This window comes from Osmerus eperlanus, chromosome 12 (genome assembly GCF_963692335.1).
Source record: "Osmerus eperlanus chromosome 12, fOsmEpe2.1, whole genome shotgun sequence".
NCBI classification, from domain to species: Eukaryota; Metazoa; Chordata; class Actinopteri; order Osmeriformes; family Osmeridae; genus Osmerus; species Osmerus eperlanus.
The window spans coordinates 16023730-16051255 of record NC_085029.1 but is presented as its reverse complement, the minus strand read 5'-3'; the positions used below and the strand labels follow the sequence as shown (position 1 = coordinate 16051255).

Genomic DNA, 27526 nt, shown 5'->3' with positions numbered 1-27526 from the left:
CAGGCCTGCGGATGATGCTGTCGTCCTAATAGAACCCTCCTAGGGGGTTAGGAGGATACAGTACAGTCTACCCCCAGTTAGGAAGCGATAACACAGGATTGAGATGCAGCCTGTAAGCTAGGCACCCTGTATCTCCTTAGGGCCAGTCCTCTCTCTTAGATGGCTTCTCCCATGCTTGTGCTGCTTTGTGTACCTCTGAACCTCAGCTCTCCCCACGACAGGCCCTGAGTCTGATGGTCATGTTAGCTGATGGCACTGAGAGACTAACCCTGGTTTGACCCCCCTCCCCCCAGCCTGGTGAGAGAGATCCAGAGGTGCAGGAAGTCCCTTCCTCGCCCCCCTCCTCCACCTCCCCAGCCCAGGCCCAGGCCCTGACCCCCCCGGCCCCCCAGGCCCCCCACATGGTGTCCAGACGAGCCCTCCGGGACTTTGTGGGCCTGGAGGGCTGTGAGAAGGCCACCCGCGACGCCATGCTCAGCTTCAGCTTCTACCTGACCATCGGGGACATGGATGAGGCCTTCAAATCCATCAAGCTCATCAAAAGGTATCACTTTTTGTTTTGTTTGCCTTTGCAGTTTACCCCGGCCTTGACATACAGCAACAGTTGCTCGACAACGGTACACCCTAGAACCTATAGTTTTACTTGAGCCTGTTGGTAAACACATGGGCTGTATTTGTGCTAGTTTCTGGATCCACTTGTAGAACTGTGTGCTCGTGTGTGTGTGCTTGTGTGTGTGTGCTTGTGGGTGTGTGTGTGCTCGTGTGTCTGTGTTTCACATCGTTCGTGTGTGCCTCGGGATAGCCCATCCCTAGCAGTGTACAGGAATGCTATCCATCACCGCTAGCGTGACTGAGCGCGTGCGTAACTCTGAGTGTCCAATCAGAGTGCGGGATGAGACGTGCAGGATGGCATGCAGGCTGCTATGCCGTCGCCACTTCCTCTGTTTTCTGTCATCACTTCCTGCTCCGGTGGTACTCACCAGGGGCCAGTTAAAAGCCTGAGAGGGCGTCCCAGGCTCAGGAAAGACTTCAGGGATGGTATTGTTAGTCCGTCCTTGACTCCTGGCCGACTCCCTCGGAGGGTTTGTAACAGGAGACCCTGGTGGCAGGTCTGAGGGCAGTCTGACGTGGACAGCGGCCATTGTTGACCCTCGCTCTTTTGATCAGGCTCTCGCATCACTCCACGCCAAGGCCTGTGTAGGTGGCGAGGGATAAGGAGGTCAGGCCCGACCCTCCACCCACGGTCAGAACGTTCCACCGACCCTCCACGTTCCACTCAGTTATGAGTCTTGGAACTCTGAGCCGTTTTCTCAGAACTCGCTCGGAACACGGATATCTGAGCTCCATTACTTTTTCTTTACTGAGGTTGAGCCCTTGTCTGTTAAGGATAAGGCAGTTGGATGCTCAAGTGGAAATATGCAGTTAGTGTTGCGGTTTTAGTTTTTTTTGAACATATTTACATTTAGTCATTTAGCAGACGCTCTTATCCAGAGCGACTTACAGTAAGTACAGGGACATTCTCCCGAGGCAAGTAGGGTGAAGTGCCTTGCCCAAGGACACAACGTCAGTTGGCATGACCGGGAATTGAACTGGCAACCTTCAGATTACTAGCCCGATTCCCTCACCGCTCAGCCATCTGACTCCCTATTTATGAGGCGGATGAAGTGTGTAGTGCTGGCTTTGCTGTGACATGATCACACCCCACAGAAATAACGTTGTCTGTTTATGTTAAGTGAACTTTTAAACACAGGACACACACTGTGTGTGTGTGTGTTGTACTGTAGCCTACATCGTCCTGAGGGGATGTGCCTATCTAAACACGCTGGGGCACAGACATAAATCCCCTCTGTCTGTTTGCTCTAAATAGGAGAGCCATTCAACCAAACAGAAGGTCAAACAGGGGATGTTCCGGTGTCCCATGCAGGCTGATGGTATCAAATGTGAATGACTGTACTGAGGATGTGTGTATGTGACAGAGAGGCTCACCTCAGTGAGTCCTCCTCCATGTCACACTACCGGACCCTTATACGGGAGTTTAGGGACTAAGTCTCTAAACTCCCCCTGCTGCTGGGTTACAAAGTGCACGTATCAACTTGCGCAAATGCGTCTTTAAATAAAACAAAACAAACCAAAAAATGTCAGAATAGCACATCCCTTGAAAATACTGAATCCCATTGAGCGGATATGCTTCAGAGCTTAATAGGTGTGATGACAGCTTTAGCAAGTTCCTCATTGACAGCTATTTTTACAGCTGATTCTTTTCGTCAAAAGGATAGAAGCCTGGAGGCATTGTGTTCGATTCCCGTTTATCCCTGCCTACAGGATGATGCACTTCCTGTTGTGTGTCACACCAGCATCAGCTCTCCCGTGCACAGCCCAGACTGACACAGCCTCTGCACAGCCCAGACTGACACAGCCTCTGCACAGCCCAGACTGACACAGCCTCTGCACAGCCCAGACTGACACAGCCTCTGCACAGCCCAGACTGACACAGCCTCTGCACAGCCCAGACTGACACAGCCTCTGCACAGCCCAGACTGACACAGCCTCGCACGGAGAACTATTAACTACACAGAGTAACCCAGGCAACTCTCATATTCTCTCTTTATTCATAGCAAAGTGTTATATATCATAGTTCTCTCCAGTGTTTGCCCTAGATTTACAGCTTTGGGGGGGGGGGGGGCGTCGGCGGTTGGGGGGGGGTCGGCGGGGGTCGGCGGGGACGGGACGGCGAACATGTAGAGACAGAAATGACATGCCGTCGTGTAAATAAGATAAATAACATAAGGCCATTTAGTTTGTTTAATAAAAGAGCAAGCTATAGACCTGTTTTATAGGAAAGGTAACCTTAAATGACTTATTTTGTGATCGGGTGCTATATATATATTAAAACATTTTTTACTTGACTTTCCAGGGGGGGCGGGGGGTGCCGTTGGGGGGGCAGGGCGCCCCCCTAATATAATGGTAGGGGAAACACTGCTCTCTCTATATGTTCTCTCTCTCTCGGTTCTCTCTTTTTCTCTCCTCTGTTTCTCCTGAAGCGGTATGTCAGATACCATGTGGGATGTCTCTCCTCAGTCCAGACCTCCAGTGCTATTTCCTCTCATTCATGCTGTCCTTGACATAAGGCGACACGCAACAGGGTTATCTGTCTGAATGAATGCAAACCTTCACTTGCAAATGTTACTTTGCCATCAGCCCTTCTATTTAAAAGGATAATACTTCATCTTTTCCATTTCCCAGTCAGACAAAACACTTCTGAAAGTTTCCAGGGCTGCAGCCTCGAGTATGTTGTGCATGTCAGCGGTCACTTGTACTGAATACAGCGCTGCTGCTGTCAAGTCCTGTTCTGTATTAATAACCTTTACTAATTAATACGTTTTGTAGCCAAACAAAATTATAATTTACCTCATTGTCATCCTAAGAAAATGCTCATTAACTATTAGCACAGCCCTCAAAATGAAAAAAAAACTTTCCGGAATCAGTAAGGCTACAATACTTTTACATCATTCTTGGCCTCTCTGGATAGGCTGGAACTCCAGGTAACTAGTCTACAAACCCAGACTGGAATATTACCTGAGTGGCTGTTTACAAGAGATCAACGAACTGAGAGGAAAAACTGTCTTTTATAAATAACGTGTACACAGAATATGAATGGTAAAACTATGGCCATTTCCATCTCCTCAATGCAGACAGGCATCTGGGTGTCTTCTTCTCTGCCCTCTTGTCTCTGTTCTGCGGAACAGAGACACCTCCTCCTGGTGCACCTCCTCCTCCTGGTACACCTCCTCCTCCTGGTACACCTCCTCCTGGTACACCTCCTCCTCCTGACACACCTCCTCCTCCTGGTACACCTCCTCCTGGTGCACCTCCTCCTCCTGGTACACCTCCTCCTCCTGACACACCTCCTCCTTCTGGTACACCTCCTCCTGGTGCACCTCCTCCTCCTGGTACACCTCCTCCTGACACACCTCCTCCTGGTGCACCTCCTCCTCCTGGTACACCTCCTCCTCCTGACACACCTCCTCCTGGTGCCTGCCCTCCAGGGTGGCTCGTAGCCTCTGGCATCACAGAGCATAGTCACAACCCGAGGCTACTGGCCACGGTGCTCGTCTAAACACTGCATTCAGAGTTAGGATGTTTGTCAGTCGACGCGCTTACCTGGGTCTCCTCAAACAGTGTGTCTCCCTTTGACTGAAACTCCTTCATCTCTTCCATGACCTGCAAGAGGGAGGCAGTGCATCGGTCTAGTTTGGCCTCCTCAGCTAAGAGAACGCTCTTTTAGAACGGAGAGAGAGAGAAACGGAATACTTGAAGAAGAGGAGTCAGGTGGCTGAGCGGTTAGAGAATCGGGCTAGTAATCAGAAGGTTGCCGTTGTGTCCTTGGGCAAGGCACTTCACCCTACTTGACTCGGGGGAATGTCCCTGTACTTACTGTAAGTCGCTCTGGATAAGAGCGTCTACTAAATGTAAATGTAAGAAGAAGAAAAAATCTAAGACATCCACGATTAGTAACTCAACCAATCAGTGAGTGTGTGGAGACCACAAGCCTGTACCTCCAGCCTGGGAAGGTTATTTTCATTCACCACGACCCACTCTTCTGCCCTCTGCAGGGCCCTCTCCTCCCTCTGCACCTGGGGAGCAGAGGCAGGGCTTGATTTTGAAAGTGATCCCCAACGATATTGTTCCGCTATATAGTTGTCGTTATTGTTGTGGTGTGGACTCTGCTATTGTTTTAAATATAGATTCTTAAAACGATATCTTTATAGCTATAGTTGTCGTTATCGTCCTCGGTGTGAACGGGTCTTTAGGACGGTTGTGTACCTTCATGTGGAGCCGGTCGCGTTTCTTCCTCAGTTCTGCGTTTTCTGTCTCCTGCGTGGGTTGCAAGACCGCAGAGTGCAGTGACTAAGCATTTAAAACATCTACCCAGTCTGACATGGAAAACTACTGCTGAGTCTTAGCATTTCCATTCGATTATTATTTTTTATTATCATAATTTTTTCCTACATCATTAAAAGACAATTTGTATTCATATGTTAGTATGTTTGTAGTTATACTTTGTAGGTATAATTTAAGTCATACTTTTCCGCATGGGTTAGTACTGAGGCATTAGTGGAAGCAGAAGTGTCGAGCCGTACGGTATGTCTCACCAGGGCATGGATCCTCAGGTGCAGGTTGTAGTGAGTCAGGACCAGGGGGTCAGTCACATCAGGGACAGAGGTAGAAGCTGTCACTGGGTCACCCAGACCAGGTGGCCCACAGGGTCTGGGGCGCAAGCCCATAGTAGGAAGAACAACTGCACCAGCACAAGACAGGGACATCTTAAAACTACCAGTAGTTGGTACCAGAATATACCAGCCCAGTTTAAAAGAATCAATCTTATTGGATGATATCGGCTGTAGGAATGATGGCTTGTGGCTTTTCAGTGAGGAGGTGGTTTTTGCCGCAGGGTCCTAAACTCAGTACTTAAGGTTTGGTGGAAGGTGTTGAGTACTTGACAGTGTTTTGGTTTCAATGTTGCAGTTAGAGCTACGTTGCCGTGGAAACCAATCAACTTGAACATGAATCTAGAATCTGATTTGTTTTTCTAATCGAGCACTGCGACTACAATGACAAAAAACAACAAATCTCAGCATTGCATAATAATGGATTGGATTCTGTTCAATTCATGTTATACGCAGCAAGTCAAAGCACAAAGTAAATCACACCCACACCACACACAGTGTCCAATATATCTGGATGCGTATCCATACATTTATTGTTTTGGTGTCAGTCATCTGTTCCTTCATGCACACCCTCCATTTGTTTATAAAAAAGTGACTGTCACACTTTTCTATCAGCGGTGTAATATGATAACAATATAACAGCAACACTACCATACAATTGTATGACATTAACTTCAGTACATGTACCACAAGCGAGCAGATTACCAAAAGGAAAGCATCACTACATAAATGAGCATAAAGGTTCAAGGTAATTGTTGTAATTACTACCACTGTTCAACAAGCTGCACTGCCATTTTGAGCAAACCTAGTCGAAAACAGGCGTATTGGACTAAGCACTGAGCATGTGAAGTGGTTTTAATATGAGTAGTTAATATATTCCTAACTTTTCAGAACGTGTCACATTGTTATCAAGCTTTTGTGGTTTGAATAGTAAACAAGGATTACTGAATTTGTGCCAAATCACCCAGGTCAGTTTGAGAATACTACGTTAGACAGTGTTTGTGTGGATACTGCAGGATGGGGTTAACTCATTTTTCAAGTCGATGCTATCTCAGGTTATAACTCTAAGGTCGCTTTTAATATTTATAATAATAATATAGATAAACAATTTGCAGGAAGTATGTGTCATTACGTAAGTGCACATATAACAAAAACATGTCAAGATCCAGCTTGATCTTTTCCTTAGAAGGGGCGTTTCAGACATACAGGAAATGCCAGTCAAGATTCCAGGTCAAACAAACATTCATCACATCTCAGCTTCAGTGACTAACATGTTTACCCAAACAATAAATTCACCACATCCTATGTTTTGATTGATACATAACTGTTTTGTCATCTCGGAGATGTATGTTTGCTGTATGGATTGGATTCCGTTTGTACATAACGGGAAACAAAACAACGGGATGTCCACAACGTCTGTTCAAATAAGCAGACAAAAGCAGAGGAGATCTGTGAGGCGTGGTTTGTGATGGAGGGAAGGGAGAAGGTGATCTGCCCAGCACCAGACTACAGTCCAGCACCAGATTACAGTCCAGCACCAGAATACAGTCCAGCACCAGATTACAGTCCAGCACCAGATTACAGTCCAGCACCAGACTACAGTCCAGCACCAGACTACAGTCCAGCACCAGATTACAGTCCAGCACCAGACTACAGTCCAGCACCAGACTACAGTCCAGCACCAGATTACAGTCCAGAACCAGATTACAGTCCAGCACCAGACTACAGTCCAGCACCAGACTACAGTCCAGCACCAGATTACAGTCCAGCACCAGATTACAGTCCAGCACCAGACTACAGTCCAGCACCAGATTACAGTCCAGCACCAGATTACAGTCCAGCACCAGTAGAGCTGCAGAGGGGTCCTTTCCTCCACACTTCCAGACAGGGGCGTCGAAGTGGGCCTGACTGACTACCCACAGCCCCAGTGTCAGGGGTGGTGGGGGGGGTGAACTTGAAGGAAAAAACTGACAACCAAAATGGGGAGGGAGGGGGAACCAAAATGGAATCTCTTCATGGGGTCCAACTTTTTTTAGCAGCGTCCCTGCTTCCAGATATTTAGGAATGAAATTGTGTGCACAGCTCAGAGCATAGTCCGTTTTCTCTGGCCTGTGAAGCGTGTGTGTGTTCAAGGACCACACCTCAGCGGTGTGTGTGTTCAAGGACCACACCTCAGCAGGGTGATTCCACGTAGTCGTTGTCGCGCCGGGCGTGGAAGGGCGCCGCTAGAGAGCGACTGATGACGATGACCCGGGGCGTGAGGCAGTCGTCTCGGCGGTGCAGGATGTTCCAGATGAGCATCGCCGCCGCCAGGGTGGCCAGCAGACAGGCGGCGATGTCTACGTAGCACGAGTAAGAGAGATGTGTGTACGGGCCGATTCTGTAGAAGGTCACCAGGCCGATCACCAGCACAAAACCTGGTGAGAGAGACAGAGAGAGACAGGAGCTATCGTCAAAATCGAGTCACATTTCATTTGTACAGCCCTTTTTATGAGCAATGTCACAGAGGGCTTCACATACGCCCACAGAACTGCAACTACACACATTAATTAATTACGCATTATCTTCATTACATACACTCATTACTAATACGACGATGTTTAGTTACTTCAGCTGTGGTTCAGTAGTTCATTATTGATACAGTAGCAGGTGGTGGGGTTCATTAGAGAGTCCTTCATATGTAAAGGGTTTAATATAAAGGTTTCCACCCCTATCGTGTCCATGCTGATGTTCTTGTATCAGTGATGTGATAGAAGTTCAAAGCCCTCCTTGAGGGGTCTTTGACTGGAGTTTCCTCTGAGGGTGAACTTCAGAGATCTCAGGATGAAAGTGTTCCTCTGTGTATAAATATCACTTAATCCGTGCTTCTCAGAACTACCTGCACAAATAACATGTGAGAGCCAATCAAATGAGGTTCTGCTGTGTCAAGCCTTGGGGTAGTAGATTGACAGGATCATTGGTTTTCTCTGTAATCCTGTTTTGCAGTCCACAGTAGCATAACGTCTGGTTCAAGGACTCATTATCTCTCAGAATGGATTGATCGTTGCTGGTCAAGAGAAACTTCTGTTCACAGAAGATGATATCAGGAGCCGGTCAGTAGTTTAGCAACAAAAAACTGGTCACACAGCCGTTTCTCAGGGTTACCGGTGGAAGTATAGGAACCAAAAATACTCCCCAGAAACGGAGGGATGTTGAGCCAGTAGGATATGAATCAGTTTGTTTCCTCTACCTTACCAGAGCCAGTGCTCTGGCTGTGTTCTTCAAATTGTGTGTGTGTGTGTGTTTCCCTCTCAGCATTAGTTAGGGGCCGTCTATTGTTCATGTGATAGATAATTGGTGCAGTGTTTGTGCTACTTGTGCCTGTGGTTCACAATGTAAGCTTGTGTGTTTGTCTGACTGAATAAGTGTCTTTGTCTCCCTGCCTGTCTGTCTTGCTGTGTGTCTGTATGTCTACCTAAATGCCTGTCTCCCTGCCCTGTCTGTCTTGCTGTGTGTCTGTCTGTCTGCCTCCATGCCTGTCTCCCTGACTGTCTCCCTGCCTGCGTCCTGTGGTTGCGTGCAAGTGTTAGCCTGTCAGTCTGCATCAGTTTAACCTGCCTGACTCCTTTTCTAAGAATGACCAGTCCCTCTCCTGGTTCCAGGCTGGGTGTGCTGTGTGAACCATCGTTTTGGCACGGCTTAATCTCTCTAACTTCCTTCCCCTTCTTCCTCTTTCCATCCTTCCTTCCTTCCCTCCTCTCCACACCCCCTGCTTGAGCTTAACATATTCAGTGAACCTTTCATATTATCCACCAAGAGAGTCTGACCTTCATAAAAGACAATGTAAACCCGCCTGGTCTCAAACCACGTCCTGAAAATCCACTGGAACCCTCCCAAACGGCTTTATCTTTACAGCAGAGATAACGGATAATGGTCAGGTCATACCTAGACCGTTCCCATTCCTTTTATGGTCTCTAAATCTTTTAAAATACCCAGACCGCTGAAGCGTCTCAGCCAATCAGTAACGGTCTCCAGCTGTGCTCGGTCAGGCTCAGTCCTGAGGCTCCCTCTGCTCACATTCCTTGACTTCTCAGCCCCAGTGCTTTGACTAGTTTTCTCTCCCTTCAAGGACAAGCACATATTTCAGTCTGTATTGTTCTTCTTGGAAGTGCTCATTGCCTGTTGTGCATGAGACAGACACAATAGCCCAAGGCCACGACTTGGGCACGGCGCCCACTGCATAATCCTCCAAACTCCCCTCACTCCTTACTTAAAAGCATCGGAGTGTAAATGTGTCCCTCCAACCCCCTTGGATCCGTGACCTATGACCTAGCAAGCTCTGTCTGTTGAGCCAGACATTCCAGAGTCGTCGGAGAGGAGAGACACTTCCAGCACTGAGACAATCCAGACTTAGACTTGGATCCAGTGTTCATATCACTGAATGGAATTGGATTTTGTTATTCCACTGTCTGAATGTGATAGCCGAGGTTTTTTTGGCCAGGGTCCGAAAATGAAAACAGCCCATTCCTGAGAAAGAGGCTGCTGGGTAAAAATAACTCCATTCATTCAGGGCCCAGGCTCATTCAGTGGCTCAGCGGGGGAGCTATGAGGGATGAACTGCGGAGCGATTGAGGTCTATGAAATGACCCATCCTCAGGAAATGAATTTCTTATGTATAGATGAAGTGAGAGCAGGACTGGTGCTGGAAAATCACTGAGCTCGCTAGCAGACAGCTGAGCCTACGCCCGTTACTGACTGTCTCTCTACCAAGACTCTGGCTAGCTGTCTTTGCATTTACAGTCTTAAAACACAGCTACAATCTCCTCCACATTCAGTTATCAAGGATCTTACTGCTTATCACTTGTCTGGGAAAAATGCCATAGTTATTTTAAATATAAAATCAACATTGTAAATTTTGAAATTCAGGCTTATTCACCACAGTGACAAACACGCTTGGCAATGTGCACCATAATATATTCCTGTGCAGATTTCCTGGTGTCTGTCAAAGGGCCTAAATATAATCATGTGCTGTTCTTCACCAAATACGGTAAGACATTCCCAGAGTGCTATATCGGTAAAAGGAATATGTCATTTTTTCCAAAGAGCAGCGTATTTTTAGAGATCAGGGAAGTAGGTGTGTACCAGTCTCATTAGTCATGTTTCTATTCATACCTAATGTCAACATGTTTGGAGGGTGTTTTAGGTTCATTTTTAGTCTGTTTATGAAAATAGCTGAGTGCGGTGACCATCTACATAAAACTGAGTAACAGGATATTAAGGACCTATTTTTACATCAAATGAATACACCCTACATTGACAGGGCAGATTAATATTCCATACGCATAATTATTATTTATGAATATATTAATGCTCATACTTGGTCTCAATAAACTGTATGACCGTGAATCAATCGTTTGGGTCGACCTCTTTATCTAGAACCTTCAGATAAAAGACCTTGACCAGGATGGCTTTGCGTGCAGAAGAAGATAGGTTTTTATCTTGTTTCTCTGAGGGGACTCTTTCTTTGCCCCTGTTCCTGGAGATGTTGTAAACACAGGCATGAAAGCCAACACAGCTTCCAGCACAGCAGCTTCTCCGACCCACTGTGATGTGTACGAGAGGACCACCCAACAGACACACACACACTCTCATACGCTGCACACTCAGGACACTCACACACACAGCCCCCCCCCCTCCCTACACACACAAACACACAGTCCCTGTCGAGCTGTCTTTTGCGTCCGCTCCCCCTCCTCCCCCCCTCCCCACGTCCCCCTGTCTTTCCTCTTGCGCGGGTTTGCATAACAGGTAGTCGCAGGCATTTCCTCGTCCTGAGCAGGGATATCCTGGCGCCCGACAGTCGCTCTCTGGCTCGCTGCAGCTCCGGTCCGACAACACGGACGAACACGTCGCTAAATTTAGCTCGGACCCCCCCCCGTCCTTGCCTGGCCGTGCCACAATGCTGCCCAGCGCCAGACGCCTCCTAAACAACACGCCGCGGAGCGGCTAAGATACGACGCCACACCTACCCAACAGGGGCACTGGGACAGGCCACGCCCACCCTGACCTACAGCCCACTGGGATAGATAAAGGAGGAAGGATAGGGAGGTGCAGAGAGGGGGGGGGGGTTGGCTTGCCAACAGTCACACACTCATACTAACAATGCTATTCCTGGTGGTGCTAAGCTTTAATTTACTTTCTTAGACAATTCCGTCTTGGACTGATAAGGCCTTTCCTGGTTTTCCTTTTTTTTCCTTTTTTACTCTGAGTTTGATTTGTTTGGTCTTTCAGGGATTTATTTACATGTCTTTTTCCTGGCCCAGTCTCTTAACTCTGCCTGCTTTCTCTCAGTGGGAACCCGGTGGGAGAGGGTCTCTTTATTGTTCAGTGGCAACAGTATTTCAATTTTCGGATGTAGGAGAGGAACTGTGTGTTGTGATGTTGCATTCCAAAAACACTCGCTTAATGCTTACCTGACATTCTTTTTAAAGTGATTTCATTCAGCCTGTCTGCTCACCTTTCTGCTTTTGCTTGATGTAACTGGTGTTGACAACAACCCACCGTGTCTCTGGTGACGTAACGAGCGCTAGTGTTGTTTTGGTCAGAACAGAGCTGTACGGACAACACCAGACTACACCACTAGAGTAGGGGGAGCTACGGAACGGGAGACGAGACACGGTTGTGGAGTACAGATCCTGCTGACGGGGGTGTTGGTGGTACTCACTGGCCAGCTGGAAGAGGGCGGCGATGGCTTCCTCCCACCACTGGGAGTCCTGGGTGATGAAGGGCAGCTCCATCAGGCCCAGCAGGAAGATGAGCTGGCCCGCCGTCAGAGCCACGGTGGCCATCAGGTTACAGGCCCGCATCATGTCGAACTGCACTGCAGGAGGGGGGGGGGGGGGGGGGAGGGTTAGGACTTAACCCTGAACACCTGACAAAGGTCATGACCCTTCTGAAGTCAAACTGAAGGCCTACTATGTATATAGAGACCAATAAATTAATGAATGAACTATGAGAGCGAGTTCAGATAGAAGTTCCAAATATGACAAGTGCTTGATTTCGTTAGAATTAGAATGCAACAAGTTATACCAATTGAAAAAGTTAATATAATGTTCTGTACATTCTTTCAAATATTATTTTTATGTAGGACCTATATTTAGCCCTTAATACAGCCTAATCATTTAGAGAGAAAACAGTAACTGTAGCTAGAACATTTTACATGTATCTACACGCACATACACACACACACACACACACACACACACACACACAATCATATATCTGAGGTGAGAGGTGCCAATGATTGGAACAACATCCTTTGGTTCATGGCAGGCCAACTGTGCCTGCTGAAAGCTCCAATTCATCATGATTTCATCATGATGTTGGGGCTATGATGTTCGAGATCAGGTTACACTGTTTGGTTAACCCACAGTGACCTGTAGGGTTTAATGGAAATGATCCATCATTGTCAGCAGACAGTAAACTGTGGTTCCTCCTGCTCAAACCCTTAACGGTTTGTCATTTATCCATCACATACACGCCAAGAGATCATCTCTGTGGGTTTTAGGTCATCGCTATACATCTTCCATAGACTTCTCACAGTTTGGACTTTCTGGGGGGGCAGGTTTATACCAGAAACATTCAATTCAAGCTGTGTTAGGCATGGTTACTGTATCAACTTTGTTTTGATTCGATTGCAGCAACGGTGTGAATTTATACATTTCTTTGAAAACCAACACTCACCCACACACACACACACACAGATACTCTCCGCCTACACACACACCCCACCTCTCCACCACACTTACGTTTCACCGATGTGCGGGACTCCTGGTAGCCTGCGAACTCGGAGCCCCATCCCAGGTCCGCACACTGTCCCTGGCCCTTCTTCCCCGCCCCGGGGTCCTCTCGGCCCCGCTCCCCCCCGGCGGGGCACATCTTCCACAGCCCCACGCTGCGCTTGCGTCCGTCCTCCAGGGCTTGCAGCACCCAGCTGGGGGTGAAGGCCGCCACGTTGTTGAGGACCAGGGACAGCAGGGCCACCGCCACCGCCGCCACCACCAGCCTCTGCACGGCCATGCGCTGGCCGGCCGCCACCTCTCCCTCCCCTCTCTCCTCCTCCGCGTCCCGTCCTCCTCCTGCGCTCCGCTGCTCCTCGCCGGCTACGGCGCCGTCGGTGCCCGTGGTCGGGAGCGACCGTCTCTCCTCCTCCTCCTCCACGGCCACTGAGCTAGCGGCGACGGCTGACTCCTTGTTGCAGCGCTGGGCGCAGGGGAGAGGGTGGGCCAACGGGTGGTGTGTTGCGGCTCAGCTAGAGAACATCTCCGTTCATCCTCATTCAGGACGGATGGTGGCAGCGGAGTCGTCTCAGCCTTCCTCCTCGGACTGCACGGTGGGCAGGAGTGGGTTAATCCTACAGACACCTGGGTCCATTCCACTGGCTTGGACCGGCTGCAGCTTGGCGCTCTTAGATCACTCCCGCTCTCCCTTCTTGTCTTCTCAGTCTTCTTCTCGTCAGACGCTCCCCCTCTCCGACACTCTTTTTCCGCTTGGTTCTGCAGCCGGGGTTGAGCTTCTCTGGGTAGATCGTCTCCGTCTTTCGTTTTTTTTGTCGTTCCCTTCGCTCTTTTTCTTTTTTCGACTCTCTTTTTTCTTTCCCCTTCGGTGGCTTGGGGGGTGGCGGGGAGTGGAGGAGACGGTAGCGTGGGTCCACTAGGTAGTGCTGCTGAGGGCTGGATCACTGGTGGCTTCGCTGGAGCTTAACCCAACCAACCGCTCTCTCAACTGGAAGAGCTCCTACTGCACATGCTGTAGTCTACCTCCCTCCCCCCTCTCTCCCTCCCTCCCTCCCTCCCTCCCTCCCTCCCTTCTCTCTCTCTCTCTCTCTCTCTCCCTCCCCTCTCTCTCTCCCTCCCTCTCTGTCTCTCCCCTCCCTATCTCTCTCTCTCTCCCTCCCCTCTCTCTCTCCCTCCCTCTCTGTCTCTCCCCTCCCTATCCCTCTCTCTCTCTCTCTCTCTCTCTGTGGGAAACAGTGTCGGCTCTGGCACAGCTCAGTCCCAGGGGTCAGAGTTGAAGTGGGGAGGGGACAGCTTGGTAGTGGAGGGTCTGTGTCTGCAGCAGGTCCCAGGCCAGGAGACACCCCTCCTCCCTCTGCTTGGTAGTGGAGGGTCTGTGTCTGCAGCAGGTCCCAGGCCAGGAGACACCCCTCCTCCCTCTGCTTGGTAGTGGAGGGTCTGTGTCTGCAGCAGGTCCCAGGCCAGGAGACACCCCTCCTCCCTCTGCTTGCTGAGGGCTTGTGCTTGGGAGCAGACCCACTGGGGGGAGTGTTTTCTTTTTTCTTCCTCCGAGAGCCTATAAGCAGCAGCGTGTGTGTGTGGGGGTGGGTGTGTGTGTGTTACACACAGGCCCCTGCAGTCCAACCAGCAACAGGATGCGTTTCCTGAGAGGAAAAGGGGCGAGAGGGGGGAACAGGGGCAAGAGAGGGGGAACAGCAATGTCTCTCTTCCCTTTTTTCTGCTGTTTGTTCTTTCGTTCTTAGTCTCTTTTTCTGTCTGTTCTTCAGACCCCCCTCCCCCCTACACACACACACACTCTCTCTCTCTTTCTCTCCCCCCCCTCTCTCTCTTTGTGAGCCTCCCTGTAAGATGTGGGCTGTGTGGAGTCGGCCTGTGACGGTGGGGATTTTCAGGGCTGCTTTCTTTGAGGTTGTGGAGAGCCTAGTTTCGGTTGCCAGTGGCTACGCTGGTCTCTCTGCTTGGCCTTCTCTCCCTGGCCTGATCCAGGCCCCCTAAAGATTCTGGGAATGTCCTGTTGCCTAACTTTAATAAACATCCCACATCTGCATCGGAGGGGAGGGAGGGCCTTGCAAATAGAGACCAGATGGGTGTGGAATGTGTGTGTGTGTGTGTGTTGGATAGAGCTTTACCATGGTGTACTTCTACTTCTAAGGGCTGGCCTACAGCCTTGGGCTTTGAGACTGGATTCTCACACACACACATATTGATGCAGTGATTAAATCAGTGCTTTTGTGTCAAAGGACTTTGGTTGGCATCTGATTGTGTTTGATGTTGATTGTTTATACTGCACAGTATAAGACTTATCCCTTCTCTCAGACATTAGAAAACGGTTTGCATTGGTCAATTAATTCAATTGTCATACAACAACTCTTAGATCCAAATGAGATTTCCAAACCAGCTTATAGGAATGAGAAGGTTTTTCTATTTTCTACCAACATTTCTCAAGCAGATTTTTTCATGTACCCTATGCATTGCATAAAATCTAAGCTCTTCGATCCAATGTGTTTCTAATCTATCCCCTAGCTAAAGTATGAGCCAACCAGATGCCAGTGTTGAGAGTAAAACAAACTAATGTCCTGTTCTCTCCGCAGCGAGGCGGTGTGGGAGAACATGGCCAGGATGTGTGTGAAGAACCGGCGCCTGGACGTGGCGCGGGTGTGCCTGGGGAACATGGGCAACGCCAGGGCGGCGCGGGCGCTGCGGGAGGCGGAGTCAGAGCCGGAGCTGGAGGCCAGGGTGGCAGTGCTCGCCGTGCAGCTGGGCATGCTGGTGAACATGGCCGCCCACCACCAACACCATCACACCAACACCACATCACACCAACACCATCACACCAACACCACATCACACCAACACCATCACACCAACACCACATCACACCAACACATCACACCAACACCACATCACACCAACACCACATCACACCAACACCATCACACCAACACCACATCACACCAACACATCACACCAACACCACATCACACCAACACCACATCACACCAACACCATCACACCAACACCACATCACACCAACACCATCACCACATCACACCAACACATAACACCAACACCACATCACACCAACACCATCACCACATCACACCAACACATAACACCAACACCACATCACACCAACACATAACACCAACACCATCACACCAACACCATCACACCAACACCACATCACACCAACACATAACACCAACACCACATCACACCAACACATAACACCAACACCATCACACCAACACCATCACACCAACACCACATCACACCAACACATAACACCAACACCATCACACCAACACCATCACACCATCACCACATCACACCAACACATAACACCAACACCACATCACACCAACACCATCACCACATCACACCAACACCATCACACCAACACCACATCACACCAACACATAACACCAACACCACATCACACCAACACCATCACACCAACACCATCACACCAACACCACATCACACCAACACATAACACCAACACCACATCACACCAACACCATCACCACATCACACCAACACCATCACACCAACACCACATCACACCAACACATAACACCAACACCACATCACACCAACACCATCACCACATCACACCAACACCATCACACCACCACATCACACCAACACCAACCATCACACCACCACATCACACCAACACCATCACACCAACACCACATCACACCAACACATAACACCAACACCACATCACACCAACACCATCACCACATCACACCAACACCATCACACCACCACATCACACCAACACCAACCATCACACCACCACATCACACCAACACCATCACACCAACACCATCACACCACCACATCACACCAACACCACACAATGAGCTTCATATAGTAAAAAAACTTGAATAGAGAGGGTCATTTCGTCCACTTGTTAGAGATGCCTCGTCTGTGAAGATAGATGCGTCAAGTTTGGATGGGAGTATCCCACCATAACTGAATTCCGTGTTTGTTTGTTATTCCGTTGAAAGAACATACAGCGTTCTGAGGTAACTGAAACATCCACATTGTGTGAAATGACCCTACCTGCATTGCCCAAGGATACAACGTCATTTGGCACGTCATCGAACCGGCAACCTTCTGACTAATAGCCCGATTCCCTAACCGCTCAGCCATCTGACCCCCTGAGCAGGAGGATGCAGAGAAACTGTACAAGAGCTGCCAGCGCTACGACCTCCTCAACAAGTTCTACCAGGCGTCTGGCCAGTGGCAGCAGGCGGTGGAGACGGCCGAGACGCAGGACCGCATCCACCTGCGCACCACCTACTACAGCTACGCCAAGTACCTGGAGGCCGTGGGAGACAAGAACACGGCGCTCGTCTAGTAAGAGACACGCCCGCGCTGAAGTTACTGGGTTACATCTGTTTATTTTATTGTAATAAAAAAATTATTATATTTTTACAGTGGCAATGCACGTTACTGAACATGACTGTAAATGTCCAGATTATGATGTGTGTAAATGCCTTATGTTGTGTGTCAGAGGAAGGGCCTTCTGCTGTCGTCAGCGGATGTGTCCAGTACTTGGTTCCTGACTGTGTGTGTGTGGTGTGTGTGGTGTGGTGTGGTGTGTGTGTGTGTTGCAGCTATGAGAAGTCAGACACTCACAGGTTCGAGGTGCCCCGCATGCTCCTGGATGACGCGCAGTCGCTGGAGATCTACGTCAACAAGACCAAGGACAAGTCAGTATGGGGCTCAGGCCATGCTCTGTTTGACCATGTGACCATGTTGACCATGTGACCATGATGACCATGTGACCATGTTGACCATGTGGTTCAGGTTATCATATTTAGGGAATATTTGGAGTTTTTGGAAACTTTCGACCAGAAGACTGGCAAACTGGCAGTTATTTAACATGTTGTTCTTTACAAGATGATGCTGTGTTGCACATTCTAGAAAGTGTACTATACCCCCTATGCCATGCCTTGAGAAGCCTTGTGACATGCTGCCATCTGGTGTGTTGCTGCAGGAGCATCTATAAGTGGTGGGCCCAGTACCTGGAGAGCCAATCAGACATGGAGTCAGCGCTGCGCTACTACGAGCACGCCCAGGACTACCTCTCTCTGGTCCGCGTGCACTGCTACCTGGGGAACATTCAGAAGGTAACACCCGTCTGAGACAGGGCCCGGGGGAAGGTTTATCAAGTTACACACTTCTGACATCACGAAAGAACTGTCAGGGGTCGGGAAGAGTTCAAATATAGGTTGTTTGTTCGCGTGTGTAGTCTGGTAACGTCGTAACCATTGCTCCGTATTTGACAGGCGTCCGAGATAGCCAATGAGACGGGGAACCGGGCGGCGTCGTACCACCTGGCCCGTCAGTATGAGAGTCAGGATGAGATCAAACAGTCCGTCCACTTCTACACACGAGCACAGGCCTACAACAACGCCATCCGCCTGTGCAAGGTGCTCCACTGTCCTGCTGCTGGACGCTGCTCAGAATACCTCCACAGTCAACATGCTACTTATCAAACTCAATGACCAAATGCTTGTCCTTTTTAATAATTTATAATTATTTTAGCGATTTAGGCTTTATTTAGAATGAAACTTGAGGCTTTGTTTCCTGTCGAGCCGTTAAGTGTTTAGTAGCTGGTGTTGACATGTTTGTTGTTGTTGTTGTTCAGGAGAACGGTGTGGACGACCAGCTCATGAACCTGGCCCTCCTCAGTAACCCTGAGGACATGATGGAGGCCGCCTGCTACTACGAGGAGAAGGGCACTCACATGGACCGTGCCGTCATGCTCTACCACAAGGTAGGTAGGGGCACGCCACTCCTGACCTTACAGACTGTCCGCTCGGAACAACAACCCGTGCATTCAGCTGTGTGCCACAAGGGGGAGCTCCTGTTCTGAAATTGCCGTAAAAAGACAGGCAGACATACACAGCTTCCTTCCTCAGCCCCGGTCTTGACGTTTACGTTTGACTCACTCATTTATGTTTGATGCATCTTAATGGGAGGCACTTGAGATGACCATTTGTCCCTTGCATCTCTCTCTCTGTATCTCTGTCCCGCAGGCTGGCCACTTCTCCAAGGCGCTCGAGCTGGCCTTCGCTACCCAGCAGTTCACAGCCCTGCAGCTCATCGCTGAGGACCTGAATGAAAACTCTGACCCCGCCCTGCTGGCACGCTGCTCCGACTTCTTTATCAAACACGCCCAGTACGAGAAGGCAGTGGAGCTCCTGGTGGCTGCCAAGAAGGTACCTGAGTGTGTGTGTGTGTGTGTGTGAGAGAGAAATAGACAGAGAAGCAACATGCACAGTGCTAAGTTAACGTGTGTGTGTGTGTGTGAACACCCCCAGTTTCACGAGGCCCTGCAGCTGTGTTTGGACCAGAGCCTGACCATCACAGAGGACCTGGCTGAGAGCATGACCGTGTCACGGGACTCCAAAGACATGTCCGAGGAGGCCCGCAAGGACCTGCTGGAGAGGATAGCAGACTGCTGCATGCGCCAGGGAAACTACCACCTGGCCACCAAGAAATACACACAGGCCGGCAACAAGATAAAGGTGTGGGGGAGTTACACACACACACACACACACACACACACACACACAAACACATTGACGTGCTGTATGTCACGGACACCAGACACAAGCCGACACGCTGTCACACAGTTGACTGATCTATTTCTCCTACCCATCAGGCCATGCGGGCTCTGCTGAAGTCAGGTGACACAGAGAAGATTGTCTTCTTCGCCGGCGTGTCGCGTCAGAAGGAGATCTACATCATGGCTGCCAACTACCTGCAGTCTCTGGACTGGCGGAAGGATCCGGAAATCATGAAGAACATCATAGGGTTTTACACTAAAGGCAGGGCCCTTGACCTGCTGGCTGGCTTCTATGAAGCCTGTGCCCAGGTAAAGCATCATAAATATATCAATTAATCATCTATATACTGTACACACGTTATTACTTAAAGTCTTGATCAGTTCACAACTTCCGGTCAGCTACTTAGATTGTATACAGTTCGGATGTCGTGGTCTTGATGTGTTCAATGCGTTCAGGTGGAGATCGATGACTACCAGAACTATGAAAAGGCCCTGGGCGCTCTGACGGAAGCCTGCAAGTGCCTGTCCAAAGCCAAGGGCCGCAGCCAGGAGGAGCAGGAGAGCCGCATGGCTGAGCTCCAGCACAAGATCAACCTGGTCAAGAGGTTCGTCCAGGCACGCAGGTGAGGACACACCAGTCACTCCGCTTCACGGCACTGTAGCGAGAATATGTGGATTTTTACGCTTGTATGTGAACTTTATGTGGAAAAACCATTGGTTTTGAGCGCTGCTGTGCCCCCTGCAGGCTGTATGAGGAGGATGCTGGTGAGGCGGTGAGGCTGTGCGAGGCCCTGCTGGAAGAGGGAGACCTGGACGCTGCGGTCAGGATAGGAGACGCCTATGGCTTCCTGGTGGAACACCACTGTCAGAAGGGCAACTTCCAGGTGGTCAGTACTGACAAAACATCGTAGAGGAACCCATACACTCGTGTTTGTATATGTACTTTTTCCCAGTAGCTCCCACCATCATCATCATCCTGTGCCCTCCTGTCTGTGCTCCATAGGCCTACCGCAAACTGGAGGAGCTCCAGAAGATGCTGCCGTCTCTGAACATCAGCTACTATGTGAGCCAGGGCAGCCTGGAGGCCCTGCAGAGAGCGGTGGGCCTACCCCTGGGGAGAGGGGCGCTGGCCGACCGGGGAGACAGCAGGGATAGTGGGGGTGAGGAGGACGAGGTGGAGGAGGATGAGACCCTGGAGTCACACCAAGGGGACTGATCCACACCCTCTACACCTGTAGGCAGGTGTGTAGCACCTGTAGGCAGGTGTAGAGCACCTGACTGGGACAAAAGCTTGTACACGTTGAGGTCCATGACAAAGTGGATACAAGCAGCTATAGAAACCACACAGACACTCCAAATGGTGGCCTTGTTCTTCGACAGGGTCACCTTATTCAGCTTGATACAAGGGGCTTGACCTACTTACACTCTGCTTCGAGAGAGGATGAGTAGTACAATGTAATCAGTAGCTTATAATGTTATCATACTACTTAAATCCATTCAAATACTCACAAATATCACTTAAATTTATTTATCAACCGACTTACATTTCAAATGTTTTGAACACTTCTAAGCCTGTATAGCTTTAAGATGAGAACAAAAAATCGGAATACCTCACACAATTGCTTATTACATTTCAAAGCTCATAAATTAATGTATTTTGCTGACACCAGTCTGCAGTTTGCCTTATGCAGTATGGTATGCAGGATATTGCCTTTGGGGACAAAACATTTGTATCTGAGGCATCTGTTTGGCTTTGTTAATTCCTTACAGAACACATGTATTTTTCTAGTCAGTACATCTAAAGAAAAGACAATACATACATTGTTATGTCTTGAATTTAAGGTGTACAATGAATATAAAACATTTGGATAAATATTTAAATAAAGATTCTGCAGCTGTGTTTTACCATAGCTGAAATACATTTTATACATTTATATGATCATTTGTTTTTTTGTGTGTTTGTGTTAAGATTTTGTACATGACCTTGGTGTTATTAAATCCCGAGATATATTTTTGTGATCTGTATAGTATGTTGCTATTTTAAATAAACTGTTTATACTAGTACATTGCTCGGACAGATTAGTGTGATTTGACATGGGTGTTGGCCTTGGCACTCAGGGCTCAGCATTGTAGCCTAATTAACATGCGAAAATGTGGTTAGCCGGTAAATTTTATTAGTCTTCAACAAATCTAGATCCTTGAAACGTTTTCTTTTTGTCTACTAATACAGTTCAAAGCTGAGCTAGAACTAATGTAGGCTACTCTAAATAAATGCCAAAAACCATGCCAACAGCGAACAAGTGCTGGTTCTCAAAGTTCAGAGTCAGAAAATTGTCCTTTTCAACATCCCACAGGGCTCGACTAGCAATTTTCACAGTCTGGCCTCTCTTTTCCCCCACAATCACCCTGACAACGTATCTGTAGCGGTCGCACACCTGCTCTTTGGTGAAGGCCAAGATATCAGCGGCGACTTTGTCAGCCACATTTCGACATTTGTCGTGTTCGTAGATCAATTCGCCGAAAGCTTGACTCATCAACTCAGTGCCTTTCTTCCTAATCAGATGGGGAAGGAATTGTACTTTTGGTCCCAATCTGTAGGTGTTGCCAAGTTTGCCCTTGAACCCTGATTTCCATACAGACGACCCCCTTTTCAGTTGGTTTGTGTCATCGTCGTCATATGGGTCAACGTCAACATTTGATCCTCTAGGTCTGTCGGCGTAGCTATCCTTGCGAAACCCCTTCGCAATGCTCATTCGACGACCACCAGACATTTTGAGTACGAAGTAAAGAACACGTTTTCTTGCGACTGAACCGTAGCCTACTCGCTCTTTGGAAACCAATATTTTGGTTGCCAGGTGTAAATGTGGTGTGATCAAGTTTCAGCATTACCAACTGCCGTAGCACGCGCGCACTCGTTGTTAAGGGGCCCGTGCACTGAGAATATAATTTACAGAACGTTGAAAAGAATTCTGGCAAAAGAAAAACAAGCGTATTTCTTAGTATTCTTAGTATAAAAGATAAAAGCATGTCTCAAAAATACAATCTGAAGCAAACCCACACACAACCCGGTTTATAACGTTTCTTCCTAGTGTTTGAAGGAGCCATAGCAACACTGTAGATAGTGATTGAAGCTCACTAACAGCCGAGTCAAACTTTTCCAAGCACATTTAATATTCACTTGAACATTAGTACTCCATATTAAACAATGGAATCTCGTGACCTTCGACCTTCTTTAAGTGAGCTTCAGGAGCGAATACGTTCTTTAACTGAAGAAAATGTAAGTCTGTATAATATTTTAGTATTTTACCAGCTACGACTATCAGATTTGTTATGTTGGTTCAGTTTCCAATAGGCCCATTTGTCTGACAGACAGAAGATATATTGTAAAGCTCATAATGTTTTTTATGAATGTGTAGGCCATCGACTGTTTTGGAAACTCAAACTCTGTCCATTTAGGTCCAGCTCCGTGACAAAAACGAGCGCCTCTTTACCAAATTGGGCTACTTTGAAAGCAGATTAGGCCATCTTGCAGGCTCCAAGACAGACCTGTCCTCCAAACTGGTTCAGAGTGAAGAGGAGAAACTGAAGGTATTTCGGAATATTCTTAACACTTCAACAGTGCATGATAAGATGCCATGAAATAAATATCCATATTTGTGTGTATTAGATATCAAAGGAGCTTGTGGAGGTGCAGATAAAAGGCAACAAGATACGAGAGCAATATGAAGAGGAAACCTTTGAGTTGAAAAACAAGGTGATCAAACTAAACGTATCCCGTTGCTTTGGTGTGTGAGCCTATAAGGGTGACCGCTTTTATGTGCTCAATTTTTTTTTCCCTCGTTATCTATGTATGTCTATGTTTATTTTATGCACCTTCCTGCCACAGTAAATTCTGTGTTTGTGTAAACTTACATGGTGAATAAACCAAATTCGGATTCTGATCTCCAACGAATTCCCCCCAACAGATTCTGAACCAGGAGAGTGTGGTGATGGATCTGGAGCTGGAGAGAGACAAGCTTGGTAGGGAGCTCCAGTCCGCCACAGCTCGTCTTCAGCTGGCTGAGAAGACCAGCGGGGACCTTGCGGAGGAGTACGTGACCCTGAAGAGGAACCACCTGGCCCTGACTGAGGCCCAGGAGCGAGAAGTGGCCCAGAACGAGGAGCTGAGTGCTGAGCTGCTGGAGATGGCCCAGGCTCAGGATGCTCTTCGCAGGAAGCTAGAAGAACTGCAGCGAGATCGGGCCTCCACTCAGGGTCTCTACGGGGAGGGGCAGGAGCAGGATAGGGTGCGGGCGCTGGTCAGCCGCATGTCACACAACAGAATCAGGGTGAGAGGGGAGAACTTCCATTCAAACTACTTATTCCATCTTTTTTTTTTTTTTTTACTCTTATACTTGATTTCTCTTTTTTGTATTCCTGTTATTCATCCCCTTTTTTGTATCCTGTCAATCTATAAGTCAAGAGAATAACTTTTCTGTGTTCTTAACAGCCTGAGGACCTGGCTGTGATGGACCAAGCACGTAAAAGCATGGAAAAGAGTGTACGTGTATCTATCTTAACTACCAGAAGTGCCAGTGGTTACCCCTCTCTCTCCCCCATCTCTGTGTGTGCCTCTCTCTCTCTTTACATCTCTCCCTGATTTGTGTGCGTTCCAGTTGCTCGGTAACCAGGATGAGATCAAAGACATGCTGGAGAAGATGAAGCAGGGCTACGAGGAGCAGCAGCGCAGGCTGGAAGAGAGAGTGTGAGGGTCTCCACTCACCTCAGACCTCCTCGTCTTACATTTAGTCATTTTTTAGTCATTCTTAGACTCCTGCACTGTAAACAGCAGAAGCGTTGAGGGATACGACCCCCTCAATCAGCATCAAACGGTCTAACTCGTCTCAGGACGCCCCCGGAATGTTCCGCGTCGGTTTCCTGGTCGTTTTGTTAAAAGCTGTGGTTTTAGCTTGGTTTTGTTTGTGATGTGGTCTCTTTGGTCCTTTTGACGTGAGTTCCTCTGGGATGTGGTTGAACCCTCTGCAGGGTGGCCATGGGCAAGGAGCAGCAGGAGAACAAGAGAGGCATTCGAAACACCCAGCAGAAACTGTCTGAACAGACTGCGGTCAGCAGCAGGGCCCTGTTCCTATTATCATGTCATCAGACTAGTCGTCTACCTCCAAGTCCATCGCAGCCGCAGTTTCACCTAAACTCACTCTGATTGTCTGCAACTTGATGGTCTGTCAAGAATGTATCTGTGTGTTGCTTGATTATATGTTTTGAATTGTGTGTTTCTGTCAGACCCTCCTGAACTCCCAGAGCCAGCTGAAGGAGGTGGAGGAGGAGAACTCTAAGTTGCAGATGCAGGTGAAGGAGCTGAACGAGGAGTACCGTGCCAGGCTGGTGCGCTACTTACATGACCTGGCTGTGAGTGAACTGCACACTTGTTTTCGAAACTTTTTTCCCAAAATATTTCTTTCAACTTTTCAAAACTTTTTTTCCACACACACAGTGAAAGGAAAAGAGAGGAGAGACAGATATCATGCCACCAAATACAGATTTAAACTAAAGTAACGAGCCTGGCTTGAGTAAGAAGTAGAAAGTACAGATACCAGAAAAACAAACCTTAAGTACAGTTCCCATCTCTGGAGCTAACACACACACACACACACAAGGGCAGCCAGCCGCAAACCACATCTAGAACATTGAGGGGATTCAAAAGGCACGCCACCCATGCTGAAACATCTGGTGTGGTGTTCTGTGTTCCTTTCCAGGAGTACATGGACGGCTTAGCGGAGGGAAAAGGGGGGAAGGGCCCCCCGGAGAGGGTGAAGATGAGGGGCTTTGTGGACAGCATGCTCCAGGAGGTGCGCTCCTCCTACAGGGCGAGAGAGGAGCAGCTGGCCTCCGCCGCTCGCTCTTACAAGAAGAGACTGCAGAGGACCTCCAAGACCCACCGAGCCCTGCTCATCGCGTACAGGTGAGCCCTGCTCATCGCGTATAGGTGAGCCCTTTCCCTTGATAAATGCATATGGCGATGTGTGCTGACAGCCAGTGCTGTGTGTCAGGGTGCTGAGGGAGCAGGTGCTGGCCCAGCCAGAGAGCGGTCTGGACCCTGGCCTCCCTGAGGCCCACTTCAGCCTGCAGCCCAGTGAGCTGAGCGGGGAGACGGAGAGGGAGTTGCAGCACCTGCGCCAGGACAAGGCCTCGCTGGAGAGCCGGCTCAGAGAGGCCCAGCAGCAGGTAGACAGCTAGATCAAATCAAATGTATTTGGATAGTCCTTTTTACAAGCAATGTCACAGAGGGGCTTCACATATGCCCATAGAACTGCCCCTCAGCCAACCTCAACCCTCAAGGAAGACAAGGAAAAACTCCCAGAAAAACTCACTAGAGGAGGAAAAATGGAAGAAACCTTGGGAGGAGCAATTCAGTGAGGGATCCCCTCCTCCAGAGACTAGCTCGAGGGGAGACCGTCTGCTCTGAGCCTCTGGTCGATCCGTTTTAGTTTTGTCAGCTTAGCTTGGAATTGAACTGTTATGCTCTTAACCCTCGTGCTGCCTTCGGGTCACATGACCCAAAGGTTCATAACGAACCATCGTTGTGTTTACCCAATTTTACCCAATACAAAAACGAATACAAATAATTTTCTTTTAACCATTCCAATGTGGGGGGTCTGAGACAGCCCGACAGTTAAAAGAAAATGCTTCACTTTGTTTTTGTATGAGGTAAATTTGTCGCAATACGACGGTGGGTCACAATGACTGATGGGTCAGAATGACCCGAAGATAACACAAGGGTTAACCTGATTTTGTGTTCCGATATACTTCTAAAGTTTTTGTTCCTTATTTTTAGATGCCTTTTTTCACCAAACCAATTCAGACGGTCAACTTTCAAGAGTGAGTCTTAAAATAAACTGTTAGAACCTGAAAAGAACTACACTTACACTAGGTGTAAAAGTATATTGATCATGCTGGGAACTTGTGTAGTGCTGGGAAATCTGGACCAATTTCCGATCTGGCCTGGGCAGACATCAGGAAACAGCTACGAGAGATTACCAACTCTACACAGGTGAATTCATCTTTGCACAAAATCCCAAAACCCAAATAGAGCAAGACAGTTACAAAAAAAAGAATGAACTAGTGTTATTGTATGAATCCATACCATGTTCCGTGGAAACGCATATGTAGCCAAAGCAGTGAGACATCCAATGTTCCTGTTCCCTCACTAGGAGGCTCATGAGAGAGAACGTGCTCAGCTGATAACCAGGGCAACTGTTGCCGAGGAGCAGGTTTTGGAACTGCAAGATTATGTTGACAGACACCTGGGCAGGTAACAACAAGAACTTGACTACTTTGTTAATGGCCAGCCAAAAAACACATTTCACTGACATAAAAAAAAGCCTATCTGACTGGAAGGTACAGTCTAGTCACAAATTATGGATAATAATATTATCTCATCATCTCAGAGTAGGCTGAAACCAGACATACATTCTCTGACAGGTACAAACAGGAAGTGACACGTCTGCGCAGACTGCATGGGCTGGAGGAGGAACGCTCACATAGCGCTGAGGCCCATAGGCCACGCCCACATGGCCGCTCCACCAGGAATCCCAGCCATGAAATCTGATCACCCTCTCTACCATCATCTAAAATGGATTATTCAGAGTTGCATTTAAAAGATCTAGAATAATGTTTGTTAAAATGTAATGGGATTAATGACAATTAAAATTACATCTATATTATATATCAGATATTCAACCAAATTGAACATTTCAGTTCTGTCAATAATGGTTTATGCAAATGCAAAGTGGAACTGAATTGCGATTAGACACAGTGATATTATAATAGTGTACACATTTAATGATATAAAAAAATATATAACATACAACTGTATGCCATATTCTATAAATAATCGAAATCTCTAGTGTGTAAATTATGAACTTAAAAAGAAC

At 48.2% G+C, this 27526-nt stretch overlaps 4 protein-coding genes and 1 long non-coding RNA gene across 7 annotated transcripts in view; 2 read left to right on the top strand and 3 right to left on the bottom strand.

Moving 5' to 3' along the window:
* ift140 (intraflagellar transport 140 homolog (Chlamydomonas)) overlaps positions 1 to 21605 on the top strand; it is a 28482-nt gene extending 6877 nt beyond the window's left edge. For both annotated transcript variants that reach the window (XM_062474999.1, XM_062474998.1), the window contains 13 exons: positions 294 to 544; positions 15595 to 15772; positions 17184 to 17374; positions 17635 to 17730; positions 18018 to 18150; positions 18310 to 18453; positions 18672 to 18800; positions 19063 to 19245; positions 19348 to 19554; positions 19692 to 19904; positions 20052 to 20218; positions 20341 to 20482; positions 20599 to 21605. In XM_062474999.1, the coding sequence (XP_062330983.1) occupies positions 294 to 544; positions 15595 to 15772; positions 17184 to 17374; positions 17635 to 17730; positions 18018 to 18150; positions 18310 to 18453; positions 18672 to 18800; positions 19063 to 19245; positions 19348 to 19554; positions 19692 to 19904; positions 20052 to 20218; positions 20341 to 20482; positions 20599 to 20811 (2247 nt within the window). In that variant the 3' untranslated portion in view covers positions 20812 to 21605. The remainder of the gene's footprint in view (positions 1 to 293; positions 545 to 15594; positions 15773 to 17183; positions 17375 to 17634; positions 17731 to 18017; positions 18151 to 18309; positions 18454 to 18671; positions 18801 to 19062; positions 19246 to 19347; positions 19555 to 19691; positions 19905 to 20051; positions 20219 to 20340; positions 20483 to 20598) is intronic.
* On the bottom strand, positions 3976 to 4627 carry LOC134030931 (uncharacterized). Its single transcript, XR_009931782.1, has 3 exons — positions 4557 to 4627; positions 4162 to 4278; positions 3976 to 4061 (listed from the first exon to the last, which is right to left on the bottom strand). It is a non-coding gene; the product is annotated as an uncharacterized LOC134030931 (long non-coding RNA).
* On the bottom strand, positions 5724 to 14035 carry tmem204 (transmembrane protein 204). Its single transcript, XM_062474933.1, has 3 exons — positions 13016 to 14035; positions 11932 to 12087; positions 5724 to 7645 (listed from the first exon to the last, which is right to left on the bottom strand). Exons 1-3 carry the CDS (start codon positions 13284 to 13286, stop codon positions 7401 to 7403), a joined length of 672 nt encoding a protein of 223 aa, XP_062330917.1. The 5' UTR covers positions 13287 to 14035; the 3' UTR covers positions 5724 to 7400.
* A 7-nt stretch (positions 21606 to 21612) lies between the features above and the next one.
* LOC134031387 (dynein light chain Tctex-type protein 2) lies at positions 21613 to 22633 on the bottom strand. Its single transcript, XM_062475002.1, has one exon. It carries the CDS (start codon positions 22364 to 22366, stop codon positions 21854 to 21856), a length of 513 nt encoding a protein of 170 aa, XP_062330986.1. The 5' UTR covers positions 22367 to 22633; the 3' UTR covers positions 21613 to 21853.
* Positions 22060 to 27491, top strand: ccdc78 (coiled-coil domain containing 78). Of its 2 annotated transcripts, none has more exons than XM_062475001.1 (14): positions 22060 to 22872; positions 23052 to 23183; positions 23263 to 23349; positions 23561 to 23923; positions 24085 to 24135; positions 24251 to 24339; positions 24621 to 24699; positions 24876 to 24941; positions 25349 to 25554; positions 25643 to 25817; positions 26428 to 26471; positions 26562 to 26643; positions 26804 to 26904; positions 27075 to 27491. In XM_062475001.1, exons 1-14 carry the CDS (start codon positions 22801 to 22803, stop codon positions 27199 to 27201), a joined length of 1674 nt encoding a protein of 557 aa, XP_062330985.1. In that variant the 5' UTR covers positions 22060 to 22800; the 3' UTR covers positions 27202 to 27491. The 2 variants fall into 2 exon arrangements, with proteins under 2 accessions (XP_062330985.1, XP_062330984.1); XM_062475000.1 differs by having other exon boundaries at positions 22063 to 22872; positions 24876 to 25001; positions 27075 to 27489.
* Positions 27492 to 27526: the final 35 nt, after the last annotated feature.